The sequence below is a fragment of the Triturus cristatus genome, chromosome 2_1 (genome assembly GCF_964204655.1).
Source record: "Triturus cristatus chromosome 2_1, aTriCri1.1, whole genome shotgun sequence".
NCBI classification, from domain to species: domain Eukaryota; kingdom Metazoa; phylum Chordata; class Amphibia; order Caudata; family Salamandridae; genus Triturus; species Triturus cristatus.
The window spans coordinates 995,129,153-995,149,449 of NC_140581.1; the positions used below are offsets into that span (position 1 = coordinate 995,129,153).

A 20,297-nucleotide genomic window follows, 5' to 3' on the forward strand; every position below is an offset into this window, starting at 1 on the left:
TAGGCTGGTTCATGCGTAACGCTGATACTCAGGGTATTCATACTGTGCAGTCTGATACATTTGTCGTGTTGTGGTTTGTGTGGCAGTAGCAGGCAACGGTGGTGCAGCTGGCACAAACTGTATGGGTTGCTGTGAGGCTGGCATGGACTGTTGCTGAACTGGCATGGACTGTCCATGCTGCATAGCTCCTTGTTCATTCTGATCTTGTCTAACTAATCGTGGTCTCTCTTTTGCAATACCTGTAGCTATATTACGTTTCAGGACAGGACAATCGTGTATATAATGGCCCAGTTGTTTACAGTAATTGCAGGTTCCCTTTACAGGAGCTGCAGAATCACCAGAATGTGTCACACCCTTTTTGTGACCATCTGCTGGTACTGTCTGAGAAACTAGCATTTTCATTTTTGTATCCTTCATGCGTTTATGCTCGTGTTCTTGTTCATCCCTAATTCTATTGTGATGATACTGTAACATTTGTAGCATTTGCGACGGAGTGTTACTTTGCCAGGTACTCTCGAATTTCAATATTCTATTCTTTACTGGAGGCAATGCATTTTCCACTAATTTTGTCACAAATAAATGTGGATATGAGTCACTACTTGCTTTTATACCACTATTTATACCAAAACATTTTTCAAATCGAGCATAATAATCGCTTGTGTCTTCATCTTGCTTTTGCTTGCAGGCTGTGATTGCACCCCAATCTTCCTTTTTTGTAGTTAATAAACGTGGCAGTACCTGTACTAGTAAACCTGGTAACAGTTTAACTTTATCCCCGAGCCCTGAACCTGCAGTTCGGCCCCTTTCTTCCTCTGCTAATGCTTTCCAGTCTATCTTTTGGTCTCCCACTTCCCACTCTTTTTCTTTCAGTTTTTCATAAATGCCAGCAGGCAAAAGCACCTTTAATATCGTCATAATATCAGGAAAGGTGTACTCTCCCATTAGTAACATGTCTTTAATTTCTCGGTGGAAACCCGCTGGGTCTTTGTCATGACTAGGTACCACTTTCTTCATTTCTAATAATTCCATTTTTGATATGGGTGTGTAAACAAATACACGGTGAAACTCATTGTCTTCGCCTTTTATTGGGTGCACTTCTCGTAAAGGATTTTGTCTATCCATATAGTACGGCGCTCTTTCTCTGCGGGGCAGCGAGAGAGAATCCGGACTTACAAAAAGGACATACTGTTTACGTGACACTAATATCTCTTTAATTAGCTTGTTACTAGAACCTCTCCATCTGTTCGTGAGTAGTTCCGTTAATATATCAGGTAAAGGACCAGGGTCAGCATGTTGGCTCTTATATAATATGAGGAGTTGCTGAATCATATAGATTCCAGCTAAACGTTGTTCATCTGTACTGAGATTAAAAAATGTGTGTGCTACGGTCTCATCACCGTATTTTTCAGGACTGTCAATCCAGTGAACAGCTGATCTGGCTAATTCTTGCTCATCCATGGAATCGAGGAGGTGGTAACCTCTTCGTTCTCGTAGTATTTTATCTGCGGCTTGAAACAAATGTTCAGGAGACTTCAGATTTATTACAGGCGTCGGATACGTTCTGCTATTATTTGGGCATACAGAGTGTATTGGATCAGAAAAACATCTAGTATTTTCACAGGATCTTCCTCTGCCTACATAGGCTATGGTCTCTGAGGGGATACATACCATTCATAAGAGCATTTCTTTGTCTATTTATTTGTTCTGATTTCACTCGGATACCTTCCTCAATTAATAGATTTTCTTGAACTTTATTTGAACTTTCTTTACTCCTCTCTTCTTGTCTACGTGCTTTTTCTGTTCGTCTATGAGATTCTTTACGCCATAACTCAACAGCGTCTTTCTGTGACTGTCTGACCTTTCTTTTCCATAACCCTTCCTCCACTTTCATGATGCACTCTGCATCCCAGGTTCCCGCTGCGGGCCACCTTTGACTTTCCGGTAATCCCTTGGTATAATCTACCCATAGATCAAGAAACAATATGGCATCTAAGCCATGCTTATGGTACATAAAATGCCCTGGAGTGTCCCTAGGAGGAATAGGAACTGCTTCTTCAAGCACCCCTTTTCTGGTAGTAATCTGTCTTAACTTCGAGAAGAGCGGCATATTGACAACTGATCTGATACTTACTCTTGAACTTACTTAATACGAAAAAACACAATAATGAACAGTGAACAATGAACAATCATTCATACCACAATATTTGAACACTTTAAACATTAAACATTAAACATTTTAACAACGACCGACAATGATGACAGTCTGCCTAACTAATCACCACGCTGAATTCTTGACAATAACTGAATACTTCGGAATACTTGATATACTGCTAAACAGTACATATACACTGCTAAACAGTGCAGACCGGATTTGTGTACCCAAATCCGTCTTGACCGGCACAACCTATGTGCGCGTCAACACGCCTCCCCGGCGATGGTACTCACCGAGTAGCTCCTTGAAACGGAAGGCCTCAGAGAATGGACAGGACTTGATGACTGCGGACAACGGACCCTCTGGACATCGGGATTTCGAAAAACCTGGTGGGCCACTGTATACCTCGGATCTTGCTCTCTCAGCTAGGCTCTGGTCGGGATACTTCGCACTTCTCACCGCCTCGTCTGGGTTGATCGCAGCCTCAGTCGCCCCCGCTTGACCGGAGGGAGCTTACAGGAAATCCTGCTGGTACGCGTTTATGGTCCGTCCAGCTGTGGCAGGAGACCGGGCCTGCAACGCACCGCCGGTGCGTGAGATGAGAAAGTGTCCCTATTCGGGCGCCATTATGTGGTAAATAAAATCTTCTTTACCGGACTGAATTTCATACGGAATCTTAAGATAAAGTAAAAATAGCTCAGAATAACAAGAGGCAGAATCCGTGGTATAAGAGGTTTTCTAAATGGGCTTTATTCCATTCAAAATGGCCGACTCGAGTCGCGGCCTTCAGGTTCCGTCACCAAGAAGGTTCAGGAAGTGAAGTACAATACTTTATTGACAGACATGCATTTTTATAATAAGTGCATTACAATGAAACGAATGTAGAAGGCGTAACATTTGATAAGAAAAGTGACATGACAGGTACGTAATCGAAACTAGGCGTAATAAGGAATAAAAGAAACATGATTGGTTAGGATTATCAGACATAGGTGGATCTATAAGATAATACTTGGCATAGATGCGCGCGCGGCAGCATGACGTGTAATTGACGTGCAACTAGGGGGTGAAGGGGACTTGACATTAACTCTACATATGGAGACGAAAAGTCTGAGGGGTCAAATCAACCTAATCCCAAATCATATCTAACATCCTATGTTTAAAGAACTATGTTATCCACAAGGAAGGACTCTCGGACAAAATCTAGTCTATACTGACTGTGTGCGTGCACAAACGCCTAAGTGTCTATGTGAGATGCGAGAGGCAGAAAACCTTCCATGGCAGCAGGGCTATGAATCATTTGCAGGAGGACGGAAAGGCTGAGTCCTTTGCTTGTGAGCTAAAGGAAATGTTTACCTAAATCACTAGACAGGAATGCATCGGCTGAAGAGCAAAATAGATAATTCGAAGGTGAAATACAGCTTCTTGGCAGGCAGGCGAAAACTGGCCGAGGCAGGCACCGTTAGCTGCACAGGGAGTAGGACAAAGTTCATGGATACAGATGCGAGCTCAAGCTGAAGCTGTCAAAGACAGAGAGCAGGGAAAGGCTTTGAGGACAGAATCGGGCCTACTTGCCTGAACTGTAAAAATGGAGTAACTTAGCCATATAAAGTCGGTGGCCTTTCATACTTAGGAATCGAATATCCAGCCCATAGATGGCGGATCTGACAGAGAACATGTTGACGGTAGACACACATATGTTTGCGTCTTAGAAACTGGAACTGGAGGGAACATACATGTACTTGTAACATGCATATAGAACCGTTGGGGTCCAAGATAGGGGACATAACTGATCAGGAAAATCCACATTTCCACAGCGGGCACCAGGCATTATCCCGGTGGGTCGGAAGGGTGGGGGCCAGTTTTGGAGCGGTGGGGGCCAATGCTTTTTTTACGAGTTACCGACGGCAGGGCCTCTTTCTTTGACTTACTGCATGCCTTTGCCTTTTTTCGGCGGGGGTGGGTGTAAGGTGTCTAAAAAACAACCTTGCTTGTTAACACTGGTATTAGTTTTGTTTGTAGGGGCTTCCAGAGCATTCAATGCCATAGCACCTGTGACTGTGTCAGACGTCCTCAGCTGTTCACTGTCTGATGGACTCTCCAGCTCCGGCAGCTCCGGCAGTGTACTATTGTGTAATGCCCATTTTGTGGCCCCCAGTCTTTCCTCCACAGACTCAATCTCACTGGTAATAGCCCCCATAGCGGTAGTAAAAAAAACTGGTGATAGTTATAGTTAACGGGCGATCCTTGGTGGGAGGCATGGTAGTTTTGCGTTTCCCCATCCTCTTACCTTTACTCGCACGTTGTCCACCTGAACGACAACCTGTGGCAACCAACCAAGAGACCTGCCCAGCCCAGCCTGGTCAGGCTGCGGACGGGTGCAGACGGGCCCGCCCTTGGCCCAGGCCTTGCATGTCCCACGCTGCGGGAGCCCGAGGCCGCTTTTATGTGCTGCCAGGCGCAAAGGATCCGTGTTGGCGCCTCCTGGCACTAGGGACGCTGGATGTTGTGGTCCCGGTGAGCAAAGTGGCGGTGCGTAATAAAGTGCAGGTGCTGCTGTCCGTAGGGGCCGCCGCGCTGCAGGGGCCCGAGGCCTCTTTTATGCGCAGCCTGGTGCAGAGGATCTGCGTTGGCACCTCCTGGCGCTGGGGACGCTTGATGTTGTTAAGGGAATGTTCCCTTCATTGTATACAGGTGTATACCTCTGCCCGCCTATCTTCGTGTGTATCTTGTACCCTGGCTTTTTATTTTGGCCCTGGCATCACACTAATCTAGCATGTGCCTCTCCCTGACAATGTGAAGCCCAGGACCTGACCTGAGGCCTCGACGGACACGCCAAGGATACAGCCAGAGAGGACAGATGACTACGGTCCTCGTGTTGGGTTTCGAGCATAAGGCAGCAGTAGTTGCACTTCTTTGCTTGAACAGAACTAGTGATGACCAGATCTTTTTATCTGTGGCAGCGAGGGTGCTTGCCTACTGGCCCCTCCCATGTGAAGTTCTGCTGATCATGAGCACTTAGAGGAGGGTTCCTGAAGATAGGGAGGTGTTGGCTGATGTTTCTTGCTGGAGGTACAGTGACTGTGGAAAAAAAGAATATTCTTTGTTAAAAGCAGGGTCACCTAATGAGCCAGTAGTTCCAGTAGCCGTGGCCAGAATGCAGTATTCAGAAGGTGAGGGTCACTTAAAGGAAGGGAGTGGCATAGATCTGGTTGTGCTCAGTCTTTGTTTCAGATAAGAGGAGGCTGGCGTGTTGTTTGTGTGATGTAGTTGTAGAATCTTTGCTTTGGCAGAAATATTGGAATTGGGACATTTTTACGGTAGGGCACAGAGTGTTGCAGATTTCTATGGAATATATGGAGTGCCTTCATAAGGCATTTGGTGTTGGTGGCCGAGTTTGAGCAATATAGTAGTTTGCCTTCTTCAAGAAGAGTTTGCAGATACTTTTGAGTTATTGGAGAACAATTTTGTCAGCACATTTTTGGATTTGTTTTCCTTGTGTTGAGCTACACTTATTTCAGAATTCATCTAGTTTATTTTTTCATTGATTCAAGTCATCTTGTGTTATTATCAATTAAACACTAATGTTTTGAGAGGGATTGGTTATTAAAGGCTACAGAGTTAATTGCACACCAATTTACTTCTGTAATTTGTTTAGGCTGTGAAACTTTTGGGAGATAAGAGTAGAGTTCTGAGTGATTGAGTTTGTTCAAGCATCTATAGGTGGTAGAGATTATTGTTATAGTAAAGCTTGATTTTGTGGGAAGCTTGATGGTGAAAGAGATGAGTTAGTGGTCTCCTCAGAGGCAGGTTTCTTCCCTTTGACCGTAATGTCTCTAGGCCAGGCTGGATGCTGGTTGTTGTGTGTGTTGGCCCAGTGACCTGCTGTGAGAAACTAGTATCTTCTATGTTTGTCGTAATGGTTCTTGGCGTTGGGAGGGAAAGTTGGTCATACCAAATGTTGAGAGCGAGGGTGGTAAGGGAGACCTCCAAGATGGCTTCTAGAACGGGATCTGTGAAAGATTTGTTGTTCGACCACAATGTTACCAGTCCAGGAAAAATTACATGAAGGATGTGGGCAGCTGTGTGTGTTGGCTCGGTGACTCACTGTAAGAAACCATGGGCTTCCAGGTTTGCTGTGATGGTTCTTGGTAGTGGGAGGGAAAGCTGGTCATACCAAATGTTGACAGTTGGGGTGGTTTTGAGAGAGGTCCAAGATGACTTCCAGAATAGGACCTGTGAAAGCTCTGTTGTTCGATAGTGGTTTGTTGGTCAGTAGAAATGAATGCAAGAAGGTAGATTTGGGTGCACAGTGGACTAGTAGGGATTTGCAATCTGCCAAGGCAATGTCTTCAATGGTGGTCCTTTGTAATGATTCTTCGAAGATGATCCCTAATTCCCTTCTAGCTTGCCTTTGCTGCTTACAGGTAAGGAATCAATGTTCTGGGGGATCAGCTAATACAATAGCGGACATGCAGCATCTCCAAGCCGTGCTACGATAATGAAGTGTTGGTTTGGTTTTGAGTTTGATATCAGATTGTAAATTTTAGACAGTTACTGGGCATTGATTTAGTGTTGATTGACAAACAGCCCAAGTGATGTGGTACATGAAAAAGAAGAAGGACAGAAAAAAGTTATAGTGGGGAAGAATAAGTGAGGGGCAAGAGGAAGGTGGAGGCCTGAGGGTTAGAAGATGGAAGGTAGAATAGAGACGAGAAAAAATTGAAGAAGAGAGGTGGAGGAATGCTATTCTTCTTGTTCAAAAGGTTGAGTAATGACTTAGGTTAGGGAAGCAGGCAAGATTCCTTTTTGCCTGTGAGTCTCTGTCCCTTAATGTACTGTTCCATCTCTCAACCTGTCCCCAGATTTTTAATTAACATTTGAGTTCAAGGTGTCCTACTTCCCTTTTACTGTGTGAAAATTGAGAAATGCTTACCTTCTGGCACAGTGAATATTTGGCTTACCTTTGCATCTATGGCTGCACCACTGGCTTTCTAGGGGAGAGTAGAGAGACTTCACTCCTTTTTCATGCCAACACTGCTTGCACTACCCATCAGTTTCACCAGGTTCACAGGCCCCAATCTCTGTAGTCAATAAAAGCTCTATTTGAAGCCAATATGTCCCATTTCTGTCATCTGCTTTGATGATTACTTACCCCGTTGTACCTTGGAAAAAGTGCTAGCTTCAGGTCCCTGTTAGCTGCCCAAATATCTCAAGTTCTTTCCTCCTTCTTTCAGACCCATCAAAAGTTGGAAATACACGAGTGTGAGTGACGCGACCCCCCTGCAATTAGATCTATAATCCTTACATGAAAGCTATAGGTCACAACAAAGTGCAAAAGCATCCTCTTAAAGTGAAGACCCTATTTTATAAAAATAATTTCTCCAGCTGGAGACTCCAGGATGAGAGTTGACATATGTTTATGGTGCTGTTAAAAAATTAACTATTTTGATTGGAAAAAGCAAAGTCAGTGGGCATGATAATGTAGAGTTTTTCTATGTTTTGTTTTTGGTAGTTAACATTTATGTTACATTTCATTTACTATAGTAACTCAGAGCCTAAAATATTGTAGCTCATTCTGTAATTTCTTATTAGATGCCTCCATCTTTAGCTATCTCTCTCCACCTTCCAACTCTCCAAATGCCCCGCCATAGAGCACTATTTACCCGTAAAGTACATTTTCTCTCTCTGTTTCCTTCTGCTTCTCACCACTGTCATTTCTCACTGTCTCTATTATCCCTAGTCCTCCTCATCACACTATCCGCCAATCTCTCACTAACCCCATCCATCACCTACCATCACCCTTACCTCTCACTATCACTTTTCCTCACCAGTCCCATCTTTCACTAAACCTCTTCAGTTCTCGCTACCTCATATTTCGCTTTTTTCCTATCTCTCACCGCACTTCAATCTTTCACTATTCACTTTATCTCTCACTATTCCTTTCCATCTCTTTCTGCTCCTTCATCTCTTGCTCATCTCTATTATCCTCCATCTTTTACTTCCTCATCTCCCATAACTCTATTATCTCTGTCCCCATTCACCCCTACCAATCTTTCATCTATTACTATTTCCCATGTCTCCCAAACCTCAATTTACTGCTATACCAAATCTCTGTGAGCTCCCAAAAATGTCCCCTTAAATGCCAATCTTCCCTCACAATTATCATCCACGGTCTCCAGACCCATTTATAGTATCTTTTGTCACTACTAGCCCCCCAGTCTCCTACTACTGCCCTCTGTTTCTCGTCAACTCCTTCTTCTCTCATCATTACCCTCTATAGCTCACTAACCTCGCCCTTTTACTAATATGCAATATGACTCATTAACCACTCAGTTTCTCAACTATTGTCCCTATTTCTCAATACTCCCCTGTTTATCATAGTATATCATTCTCATCCAGTGGTGACAAACGTTTAGCCAGTGCTTATTTTGTAAAACACTTGGTGCCAGGGCCCTCACCAGGAGGCCACTGGAGCTTGCAAAACCCATCACCCTTGCTAACGCTGGCAAGTATACCAACAGAAGTAATAACCATCAAACTCTTACACGTGTGACAATTCAGACTATTCCAAGCCCCAAAGCTATAAGAATGGCTTGGGTGGCAGGCAATAGTCCTTTTTTGGGCGAATAAAGCAAAACCAAAGGGGATGATGGACGGAGTGTTGAACAATGCAAGCACTCACCCCCAGTCAACTGATCTGGGTTTAATCCATCATCATTCTTTAGCTCACTCTGCCACCCCAGTTCAGATATGGCAATATGCAAATCAGTCTGACCCTGTGCCTCATTGGAACAGTCCAGCCCGAACTGCCAAGCCATGTCTTCCCTGGACTGGAAACCAGCATCCTGGGACCGGTTTCTGGCTAATCAGCCGTCATCAGCCAGGCTAGCTTGAATCCAGTGGCAAAGTGAGCAAGGTACCCACGCCTGGGCATACCCTGCCAACTTAGGGCGAACAAAGCAAAGCCAAAGGGGATGATGGACGTAGTATTGAACAATGCAAGCACTCACCCCCAGTCAACTGATCTGGTTTTAATCCATCATCATTCTTTTTTTTTTTTTTTTTTTGAAACCGTTTATCACAAAACTCAAAAAATATACAAAGATGGGCCTACAATCTTCCGGCCGGCCGCTAGTAAACAAAAGGAGCATATGATACACATTGTAGAGCGCGCGTTGCGGCTAAGGAAGATGCACAGGAGTTAGTAGCGTTGATAGCCACACCATCCGGACCCCACTGTACGGTTTCATTTTAAACTGAAATAACAACCAGAAAAAACAAAAAACCACAAGGCAATCTACAATCAGAAATAGCAGCATGTGCTCCCCCGAGAGGGGGACCCTACCAATCCATAGGAGTATCAAGAAGGGGAAGAGATCAGGATTAGGGCTGGGTAAAACTCAATGCCCGGAACAGGGAAGATGGGTCGGCTACGGGGATGGGGCAGGCGACGGATCGGGCAATAACGGTGGAGTACAGATTCCCCCGCGGTAGGCGTTCCAGGGGCCCCAGACTTTCACCCATGTCCCAGGCTTACCTCTCGCAACATACACCACCTTTTCCCGAAACATGCACCAATCCATATGTTCCTTCCAGGCCGAGACAGTCGGGGACCTCTGAGATCCCCACAGTTGAGCAATATCACGCTTGGCCACCATATATCCCAGAGTCACCCACCACGTCTGTGGCGCCGAGTAGTCGGTAGGTTCCCACACATTCAACAGGCATCTCCTCGCTTCGGGTAGCAGCACCACATGCGTAACCACACGCAGGACCTCATGCACACCACGCCAGAATCGCTCCACCTCCGGGCATTCCCACAATATATGCAGAAAGGTCCCCAAAGCGCCACACCCACGCTTACACAACCCGTCCACAGCATAGCCCATACGCAGAAGCCTCGGCCCCGTCATGTAGACTCTGTGGAGTATCTTGAGCTGGACGAAGCGAAGGCGGGCCGGTATGGCCACCTCTTTCGGGGAGGCCACCGCAAGGGTCCAGTCCTCGTCGTCCAGCTCCAGTCCATCGGCAACCCAAGCCTCACGAAGGGCAATCAGCAATCCCGTGCGGTCATTGATCAGTTTTTTGTAGATCAGTGAGATCGTGCTGTCCGGAACGTGTCCATCCAGCACTCTATCCTCAAGGGGGGAACACTCCGGGATGGATGCAACGTCCGGGAAGACGGAGCCCAGTGCATGACGGATCTGCAAATACCGAAAGTAGTCCCTGCCATACAAGTGGAACTCCGTCTGCAGCATCTCGAATGTTTTAAATCCTCCCCTCGTCCAGAGATCCCCCACCTTGCTAATGCCTATCATGTCCCACTTCTCGAAGCCCTTCGAGGTCCACAGGGAGCCCAACTGCTCGGACGCGTATAGTGGTGACGCCCGGGTCAGACGATCCTTCCACCCCATCGCCACATTAGCCGCGTGCCACACTCGCACCATGACACGCGTGGGGCCGGTCAGCCGAGCGTCGGGCGTGCTGGAGTAGAGCGCTCGATTATAGTCCCCACCCGGGAGTAGCATCTTATCCATTTCGAATGCCGGGTTTAAAGCGGGCCCATACAGGCCGTGATTAATTGCAGCCAGCTGGGAGGCCCAATAGTATCGTTTGATATCCGGGAGGGCAATCCCGCCGTCATACCATGGGAGCGTCAGCTTCGCCAGGGCGATACGCGGCCTCCCGTCCCAGAACAGGCGGCACTGCAAACTCTCCACCTCACGGAAGTAGCGCGCTGGGACGGGGTCCATAGTATTCTGCAAAGCGTAGAGGAAGCGCGGTAGAGACATCATCTTAAACAATGCCGCCCGGCCGAGCGGCGAGAGCGGCAAGCGCCACCAGCGCGTGACATCTTCCTTCAGGCGCTGGAGGGGGGGAAGCAAGTTCCGATCATACCGGGCCTCCGGGTCCAGATTAATGAAGACACCCAGGTACCGGAATCCCTGCGGGGCGATCTGGATCGGACAGCCCCGCGGGAAAATGGGCGCCTCCCCAGAGAGAACATACACGCACAATTTAGCCCAGTTGATGACAAGGCCGGAGTTACGACCAAATGAATGCAAAACATCAACCAGTACTATAAGTGAGTTACGTGGGGAAGCTAGGTACAAGAGGATGTCATCAGCGTATAGGGATACGCGGTCCTCATGCTCGGGGGTCCAACGGAGACCACGGATGGAAGGCTCCCACCGCAGCCACTCCGCCAGGGGCTCCAAGGCAAGCGCAAAAAGGAGCGGCGATAAGGGGCAGCCCTGCCGCGTGCCCCGGCCCAGCTCGAACGGAGCCGATACTCTACCGTTCACCACCACCTGCGCCAATGGGCCCGAATACAGCAATTTGACCCAACTGATGAACCCTGCGCCAAAGCCAAACTTCGCAAGCATCGCCCAGATGTATGGCCATTCAAGCGTATCAAACGCCATGGTGGCGTCCAGGGATGCCAAAATGGCCGGCTCCCGTATGTACTGAACACGTGCAAGCACCCCATGCAAACGCCGCAAGTTAAGAGCTGTGTTACGATGGGGAATAAAGCCGGACTGATCCTGGTGAACCAGTTCGCCCACCACGCCGACCAGCCGATTGGCCAGGACCTTGGCGAGAATTTTAGGCTCCGCGTTCAGTAGCGAAATGGGCCGATAGGATGTAACCCGGTCCCGAGGTCTCCCCTCCTTGTGGATAACCACGATTGTAGCCAGACGCTGGTCCAGCGGGAGGGAGCCCACCGAATGGGCCTCCAGGAACATCGATCGGAGATGTGGTGCCAGCGTATCCGGTCTCAATTTGTACAACTCGATGGGGAGACCATTAGGACCCATGGCCTTGCCGGAAGCGACCGAACGTATGGCGAGGGCGATTTCGTCGGAGGTTGGAGCGGCGTCCAACGACACTCTGTCCTCCTCCGAAAGGGAAGGCAGCGCGATATCCCTGAGCAGGGTACGGGAATCCTCTTCAGAGCAGGAAGACACCGGGGAATACACCCCACGGAAATAGTCCGCGAAGCAGGAGACAATTTCTTCCGGCTCAGTAACACACACACCGTCTGTTTTCTCAATCAGCGGGACTACACGACTCGCTCTCTCCTTTTTGTCCAGCCACGCAATCAATTTACCAGCCTTATCACCCACATCATACAATCTCCCCTGTTGCTCTCTACTGAGGCCCCTGGCTGCCTCCGTGATGAGGGCCCTATAGGCCGCTTGCTTGAGTTGGAGGACATGCAATACGGCATCCGTCACCCCGCTTTCTAGATTACCCTCCAACTCGGCTATCTCAGCTTCCACCCGGGTCACCTCCTCCCGCTCGCGCCTCCGGGTGTGGGAAATGAGGGACAGGGCCTCTCCTCGTAGTACTGTCTTGAATGCCTCCCACAGTGAGACAGCCGAAGGCACGGACCCCACATTCTCGTCAAAGTAGCGCTGGAGGGATTTAATCAATTCAGCGCGAATAGTGGGGTCGCGCAAGTACCAGGGATTGATCGGGACCACCCTACCCTCACCCCTCGGAAAAAGGTCCAGGTGTAACAGGAGCGGGGAATGGTCCGAGATACCCCGTGCCAAATGGCGCACCTCTCCCACCCTCCCAACATAGGCCGCCGGGACCAGGACATAATCTAGTCGTGAGAGACTACCATGGGCCCCCGAATGGAAGGTATACTGTAACTGCGTGGGATGTTTTAAACGCCAGCAATCCACCAATCCCAAAGTGTCCAATAGACCAGAGAGCCACGCTTGGGCCCGGGGGAGGTCCCTAGGGGGGTGACGATCCACAGTCCCGGAAACCACCGCATTGAAATCCCCCCCCACCACCAGAATCCCCCCCGGAAGGCCAAGGAGGAGGCGCCCCAGGTCCGCAAAGGTAGTCGACTGCAGCCCCGGTGGGACGTATACTGACACAAAAACCACCACTTTGCCCTCCATCCTTCCCACCAAGACCGCGTAACGTCCCCTGTCGTCATGGAGCACCTCATCAATCTCCAGCGGAAGCGAGTTCTTAACCATGATGCCCACACCCCTTGAGCCAGATGTAAAGCCCGAATGGGCCACTAGGCGATAGCCACGCCGATTCATGGCGCAGAAGGAGTTGCCAATGAGGTGTGTCTCCTGCAGAAAAACTACATCGGGCGAGATTCGCTTCAAGAACTGCAGGACCACCCCACGTTTAATCCTGTCCCCCAGTCCATTCACGTTCCAGGACAAAAGAGTTAGTTCCCTACCCCCCATCATAGACAAGAGCCACCATTCGTCCCCCCGAGAGCACTATAGAGCTAGCACAATGATACCTTTGCCTTGTGGTGAAAACGAACAACACCCCCCCATCCCTACCCACCCACCCCAACAAAACTCCCCCCTCCCTGCACCCCTGCATGAGCCCGAACAGCCCCCCCAACGTGCAGTGTGCCTGTCGCCCCATATATATAATAAAAACTAGCTAAGCCCCCTAGAGGAGGAGGAAGAACCCCCAAGAGACCCCACACAACCTCCATAGGAGGGGAAATTATACAGACAGATGCTTAATCGAGAGTGGCAACATTTTTGTCCAGAGTGAAGCCCAACATCACCCCCTCAGTCCCGATCCAGTGTGCCGTCTCCCCCCGCCCCCCAGATTACGATCCCCAGACAGAGTGTCCAGCCAGTCTCCGGCCGCTTCGGGGCGATCAAAAAAGTGCGTGCGACCCTCTACCTCCACTCGCAGCTTGGCTGGGAAGAGCATTGCGTATTTAAGGTTCAAGTCCCGAAGACGGCGCTTGACGCCTTGGAAGCTCAGTCTCTGCGTCTGGACCGCTGGGGTGAAATCCGGATAAAAGTTCACCTCCATGTTGTCAAGCTTAACCGGCCCCAACAGTCTGGAGGCTTGCAGGATAGCGTCTCTGTCCCGAAAGTTGAAAATCCGGGCAATGAGGGGCCGCGGAGGGGCTCCGACCTTCGGCCTTCCCCCGGGAACCCTGTGGGCCCGCTCCACCGTGAAGAATTTACTCCGGCCCCGTGGCTGGAGATGGGTAGCGATCAGGTCCTCCACAAATAGGTCCGCCGCCGCTTCCTCCCGTCCCTCGGGTACGCCGATGATGCGGATGTTGTTTCTCCGGGCCCGACTCTCGGAGTCCACCAGGCGCCGATCCATAAGCGCGCTCGCCTGACTAAGCCGGCGCACCTCTGTTTGTAGCGCCGCCACATCAGTAGTAAGGCCCGATGCGGTGTGGGCCAAAGAATCAACTCGGTCGTTGGTCTTGGAAAGATCGGCCCTCACCAGGCCAACATCCACGAGGACCGAGTCGATCTTCTGTGCCAGTGTGTCGAACCGCTGGCCTACCGAGGCCTTCATCTCGGCAATGGCGCCCATGACATCCCGCAGAGTCAGATCCGTGGGCAGGTCCGGGGCATCAGGAGGGTCCTCAGGGGATTTGTGCGGTCCGCCGGGAGATCCCTTCTGGAGGGTATAGCGGTCCATACTGTTGGCCTGATGGGTGGTGCCACGCCGGGTCGGCTTGGTCTTTGCCCGGTCTCCATCTTGTTTGGTGGCCATGGCCACTAGTCTCCCGGTCGCACCAGTCACGTCGTGAAGGGCAGGCAATCAGGGCCACAAGCTCCGGGGGGGGCCACCCCCGATCGGCGGGGTGGGTCACAGCCGGCGGGCAGGCCAAGTCTCCCAGCGAGACCACACCAACACAAAGAGCCCCGCGACCCAGCCCTGCAGTGATTGCAAGAAAGCGAAAGCGCGGGGTGCGCGACTCGCCAGGCCCGGCCCGCCGCTGTTGTTCACTTTGTCACTGGGTCACCCCTCAGCGCAAATCCGGGGTCTGGCGAGGAGAAGGCCGCAGACTTCAATCGGTGCTCACTCCGGTGTCCGAGGTCCGATTTGACAACGGGAAACGGGTGCCACCTCAGCTCAGGCTCACCAACACATTCCCCTCATCCGAGACAGGATAAATTCAGGATAGTCGTGGAGGTTCGGAGGTCCTCGGGAGCCTCGCACCTACGCGGCCATCTTGGTTGCGCGCTAGGCTCCTCCTCCCATCATCATTCTTTAACTCATTCCGCCACCCCAGTTTCGACCTGGCCATATGCAAATCAGTCTGACCCTGTGCCTCATGGGAATAGTCATTTTTAAAACATATTGAATGAATAAACAACTGTTGTGCTCATTTCTAAATTAGGCAAACAGTGCCACCATGTGGCAGTCTGTCATAAGGGCAGGTATTGACAATTGAGTGCCGGTGCTGAGCACCAGAAACCACCAACTCAAATTAAGCACTGCGTTTAGCATATCTGATTCTGAGATTTGGTAAAACGGGCAATTACTTTTATGAGATTATTTTTTTTACGTTGTAAACCAACGAAAACCTGTTTCCATTTATTACTGAAAGCCATTGAATTAATGTGATCTTACATATGACTCAACTAAAGCACTTATAAGATATAGAAAGAAAATGAGAAAAATAAATTAATGTTTCTCTGATTTACAGATGTACAGAGTGAGATGCCCACAAGGTTACATTTCTTGTGAAATTATGATATTCAGCTTCCGCCACACTCCTTTTTATATACCTATTCGGAGCTGAATATGCTGTATGCTGCTGATGAGTCTGCGTGCTGTGACCAGGGCTCACGCACAAGATGGCCGCTGCGACTGGGAACGGAAACTATCTTGCTCATATTCCAGGCATCGATGTGCATATTGTCTTTTTTTTCTTCACTACTCTTTGGGTGTTTTCTCTCTGTGAGAGTAGTTCACTCAACTTGGTGTTGCTGAGTTGCCACTTCCTCCTCCCTCTTACGCCACCTTCCAGTCCTTGTGATCCGCTAGAGTGAGACAAAAGAGAAACTGGTTTCTTCTGCGCACCAGCAGATAGCAGAGGGGATTCCCTGATTTAGCACTGCATTCACCCTGTGCACTGCCAGGTTGGCAGCAGAAATAAGAGTATGGACTCCTTGTGTGCTGAGGGGAGTAAGTATCTACGAATGTTTATGTAGGAAGAAGACCATTCTCAAATCAATGGCAAGAGATGGCCTAATTGGGTTCTAGGAATTGCATACTCTTTTGATAGAATTGATATGTTCTAGGGGCTTGTATGATGGACCAGTAAGCGCCCCCAGCCCCCCACTCGTTGTTGATATACCACCATCACAACCATCACACAGCATTCAATAAGCAAATGGCACAGGTCACTCACCCAACACTAAAACACTTATGGCTGGGGCTCTTAAGACAGATGATATTGAGATCCAACAGCAAAACAATAAAGTAAAATTAAATGAGCAATACTACCATACAACAGCAGTGTTTTCTAAAAGGTAATGCTCTAACTGCACAATCACAATAATACAACTTATACACAACCTGCCATAGAGATGATGGCAACAGCACAAAAACTTCAATTTTTTAAACATATCTAAGAAATGAAGGGGTAAAGACATTATTCACAATCACAATGCGATCTCAACACAAATAGTGTCATAAATCTAATCTAATAAAACAATCTCTGCATACTACATCAGAAGGGGTAGTCTAGGCAGCCATAATGCTCCCCGGTGATAATCCAGCAGGAATGGTGATGAGGTAAGCAGCATTCCCAGCAGGAATGGTGATGAGGTAATCACTAGCAGCTTTACTAAACCGAAATTTGGTTATTTCCATGCGAAGAAGAGTGTTGCAGTGTTGCTATTGTTTTTTCAGGTTAATGGCTTCATTATCCATGTCACATTTTAAGATTATGTTTTTTTCTCTCTTACAGACATGGATCGACAATAAGCCTTCGCCAACCAAGGTCAGCAAATACACTTTTCAATTATTGTCCAAGCCCTGTTTTTTTTTAAAGAGATGTTAAAATGTTGCAGACTGATCAGAGATTCATTGTGGTAGAGAGAAAATTAAAATAAGCAGGGGGCGTTCAAAAGTAATAAAGAAAAAAATAACAGTATTTTTAAATTCATAATTTTATTTTGACTCCAAAATCACACTCAAGCATCGATTTACGAACGTTTTCCAAGTGTAAATCTAATAATTGTGAGGTCTAGCCTGGGCAGCGCATGGGCTGCTTTGCAAGGCATGCTGTCTTGAGGTAGGGACTTGAAGCTCCGGCCACTCTCCGCCCGCATTTTTCATTGGCTTGTGTCATTGTCCACTGTAAACTGTGGCTGTTATTTGGCCAAAAGGCTTAGTACTGCTTTGTCTCATTTTGTAACCTCCCATGGCAACACCCCCTGTTATGTGTGTTGTTGCTCTGTAGGCTGTAATTACAGCCTCCTAGCACTATTTTCTCAAATAGCTCTGTTCTGCCTGCTGTTACAGAAAAGACAGAGTCTCTCTTAAAACCTTTTTTTATTTTTATCGCACTCATTTGCAGTACAATAGGTCTCGTATTTGGGAGAGTTTCACCTATTGGCATTGTAAATGTTTTCATTGGGCAGAAGTTGTGTGCTTCCACAAAAAGGTGCAGGCTCTCCACACAGCTGTGATCATTTTATTTATTTATCCAGCTGACTGAGGTTGAACTTTCAATGGCAGATCAATTTAAATTGTCTTTGGTAACCAGTTAATCTATGGTGTTTTTCTCTGACAGAAGCACCAGGAAGGTAGTCATTGACCAACATGGATTTTGGGTCTGACTTGACAGTGCAACTGTCACCTGACCCTTTAACCTACACCAATATTATTCTACAGTTATTTGCGTCTACACAATATAGATCCATTCCCATGCTATCTACTTGTAATACTTAACATCACCATACAACATTATTTTAAAGCCAGACTTCTTAACATTGCTAATGCTTGTTTATTCTGCAAAAAGGCTCCTTTGAGCTTTCTTAAGAGTGGACCATTACTTGGTGCATTGATACAAGGGGCCCAAATCTCCAATTCTATGTGATAACCCTGTACTAAATAAAAGGGTATTGACTCCAGAATGTAGAATACCACGCGAAGCCAGGAATACTGGATACTTTTCAGCATGTCATTCCTGACTGCAGGCCCAGTAACGGGCCCTTTACTACTGCCATTTATCAATTGCTGTTTGCAGGTGGCAAATGGCTGCAGGGGGATGCTGTAAGTCAGGGTACAGCCAGCGGGTGGGGTCAAGGAGAGTGCCCAGCAGGGCAGGGCAGCACTAATGAAAGCATCTGCTTCCTGATTCACAGGGTTGGGAGTGGGGGGAGGGGGGCAGTTACTCAACTGCAACTCTGTCTGCGGTCATCCATGGTTGCACTCGGTGCGGAGTTGCACCAGGTAAAACTGAGTCCAGTATTACTGGACCCAATATCACTGGGTCTAGAAACACTAGGACACTTGTACTTGTCCAGAGTGATATCCCCACAGATACCAGTCTGGACAGCTTGTATTGAGGACAGGCCCTGTCTGCCAAAAGGGCACTAGCCATACCCTTTGGGCACTACTGACAAGGTTACTGGGCACAGGGCACAGCCAGCATATAGTGCCCACACGGGCCCTGGCCACTAGCCAAGTGTAGTTAATGGCTATATGACAGTTGGCCTGACGACCAGCTCATGAATCCCACGATTTCAATCTGAGAATGTGTTTGGCTGCCAGGAGTTAAAAATGTTATGAGATGTGCAGAGCTGAGTTGAGGTCTCCAGGCCTTGTCCTGAACTACATTTTTTTGGCAAAATGGTGGAGCTCTGTCCCAAGGGTACTTTAAATATTATTCCAGGATCACAGGAAAACCCCTTTTTTGCAAAAAAAACACTGCCAGTGTTTGAGGTATGAGGTATGAACTGGATATTCACATTTAAGGGCACTGTATTATACACGGGGTAGCTTAACATGCATTTAGAGGTTTGCATCTTGTAAAAAGAATTATGTTCTGGGGCATTTCCTGTGTGTTCTACAGCCTTGGGTACTGGTGCAGGGCTAGGCCATGCACTGTGATAATTGCCTTGTGGACACAGAATAGACCATGCCTTCTGCATAGTATCCCCAACTCACAGAACTGCAAGGCATGTCCTGTGACTCTTATCTGCAGGTATTGCACACAGGGCAAATACAAAGCCCATGCCATTTGTGCAATACCGTGGCACACAGTACCCACATTCATCTATATTACTTCAATTTTTAATCCTAGGCTTTCATCATTATGACTGTGGTCTTTTAGGAAAAAACAATATGTTAACTGTGCCCTGGCGTATGTGGAATTCCATGTAGGCTCATGGTAAGCAATCTGATCCATCGCAAACCCCTCCCCACTTACCACGGTCAGTAGCCCTCTATGAAAGGTTCTGACCTAAGTATCAGGATAGATGTGGTAGGTGTGGTTAAGTAAATCTTACAAAAAGAACACCCTATTACCAGCCTCGTTTGGGCCAATCTGGTTCTCTCCACATGTGTGTGAAAGTCGGGGACAGTTGGCGCTCAGGACTAGTCTAAGGGAAGCATGGATTATAAGCTCTATGCAGCTTGTCTGGAAAGCAATGGGCACCCCAGAGGGCAATTGTGAAGCAATTGAAGGAAGCTGGCGTTGCCTTCAGATTGTGGCTCCAAAGCCACAGTAGTGGTAAGAGAGCACTGTATAAATGACAATAATGATTTGCTAACTAAATCCTCAAAACAGGTCCGATATGAAACATATCACTGAGCTCCTCGGGTCATGCCATAGCAATTTAGTACTTTCCAAGCTCCACAGTATCAACCGAATAGAGGTGTCAGCAAATACTTTTCAGGATTGGGTATTCAGACTTTTCTGTGTAAAAATGTTGGAATAAAGAAAGATAAGAGTATTGAAAGTACTGAAAGTACAAAGTAGGAAGAACACTCATTCAAATGTACCGGAACTGGTCCCTTGAGACACCCAGCTAGTTTGATATAATTTTTTATTAGCATTTCATAAATACGGTACAAGAAATATGTGAAAACATTGCATATCTTAAAATACGTTATAGTAGAGAAAAAATAATGAATATAATTGTAAATAAAAAAGCAAATGTATCAAACTCCATAGAATAGCAGAAAAAAGAAGGAAATTAGGGGCAAAACATATTATATCAAATAAAGGAAATACAAATGTCATTAAATATTAAATAGTGAATATAAAATATTAAAGCATTAAATTATTAATTTGACAACAAATCAATAAAAGCTGAAAATGATAGAATGTCAAGCTAGTAAAACATAAGTTACATATTTCATTAAAATAATT

General features: G+C 47.5%; 1 protein-coding gene across 8 annotated transcripts in view; it reads left to right on the forward strand.

The window, feature by feature from the left end:
- Positions 1-20,297, forward strand: part of SLC24A2 (solute carrier family 24 member 2) — a 790,353-nt gene that overhangs the window by 339,564 nt on the left and 430,492 nt on the right. For all 8 annotated transcript variants that reach the window (XM_085634455.1, XM_085634470.1, XM_085634443.1 and 5 more), the window contains exon 4: positions 16,884-16,916. In XM_085634455.1, the coding sequence (XP_085490581.1) occupies positions 16,884-16,916 (33 nt within the window). The remainder of the gene's footprint in view (positions 1-16,883; positions 16,917-20,297) is intronic.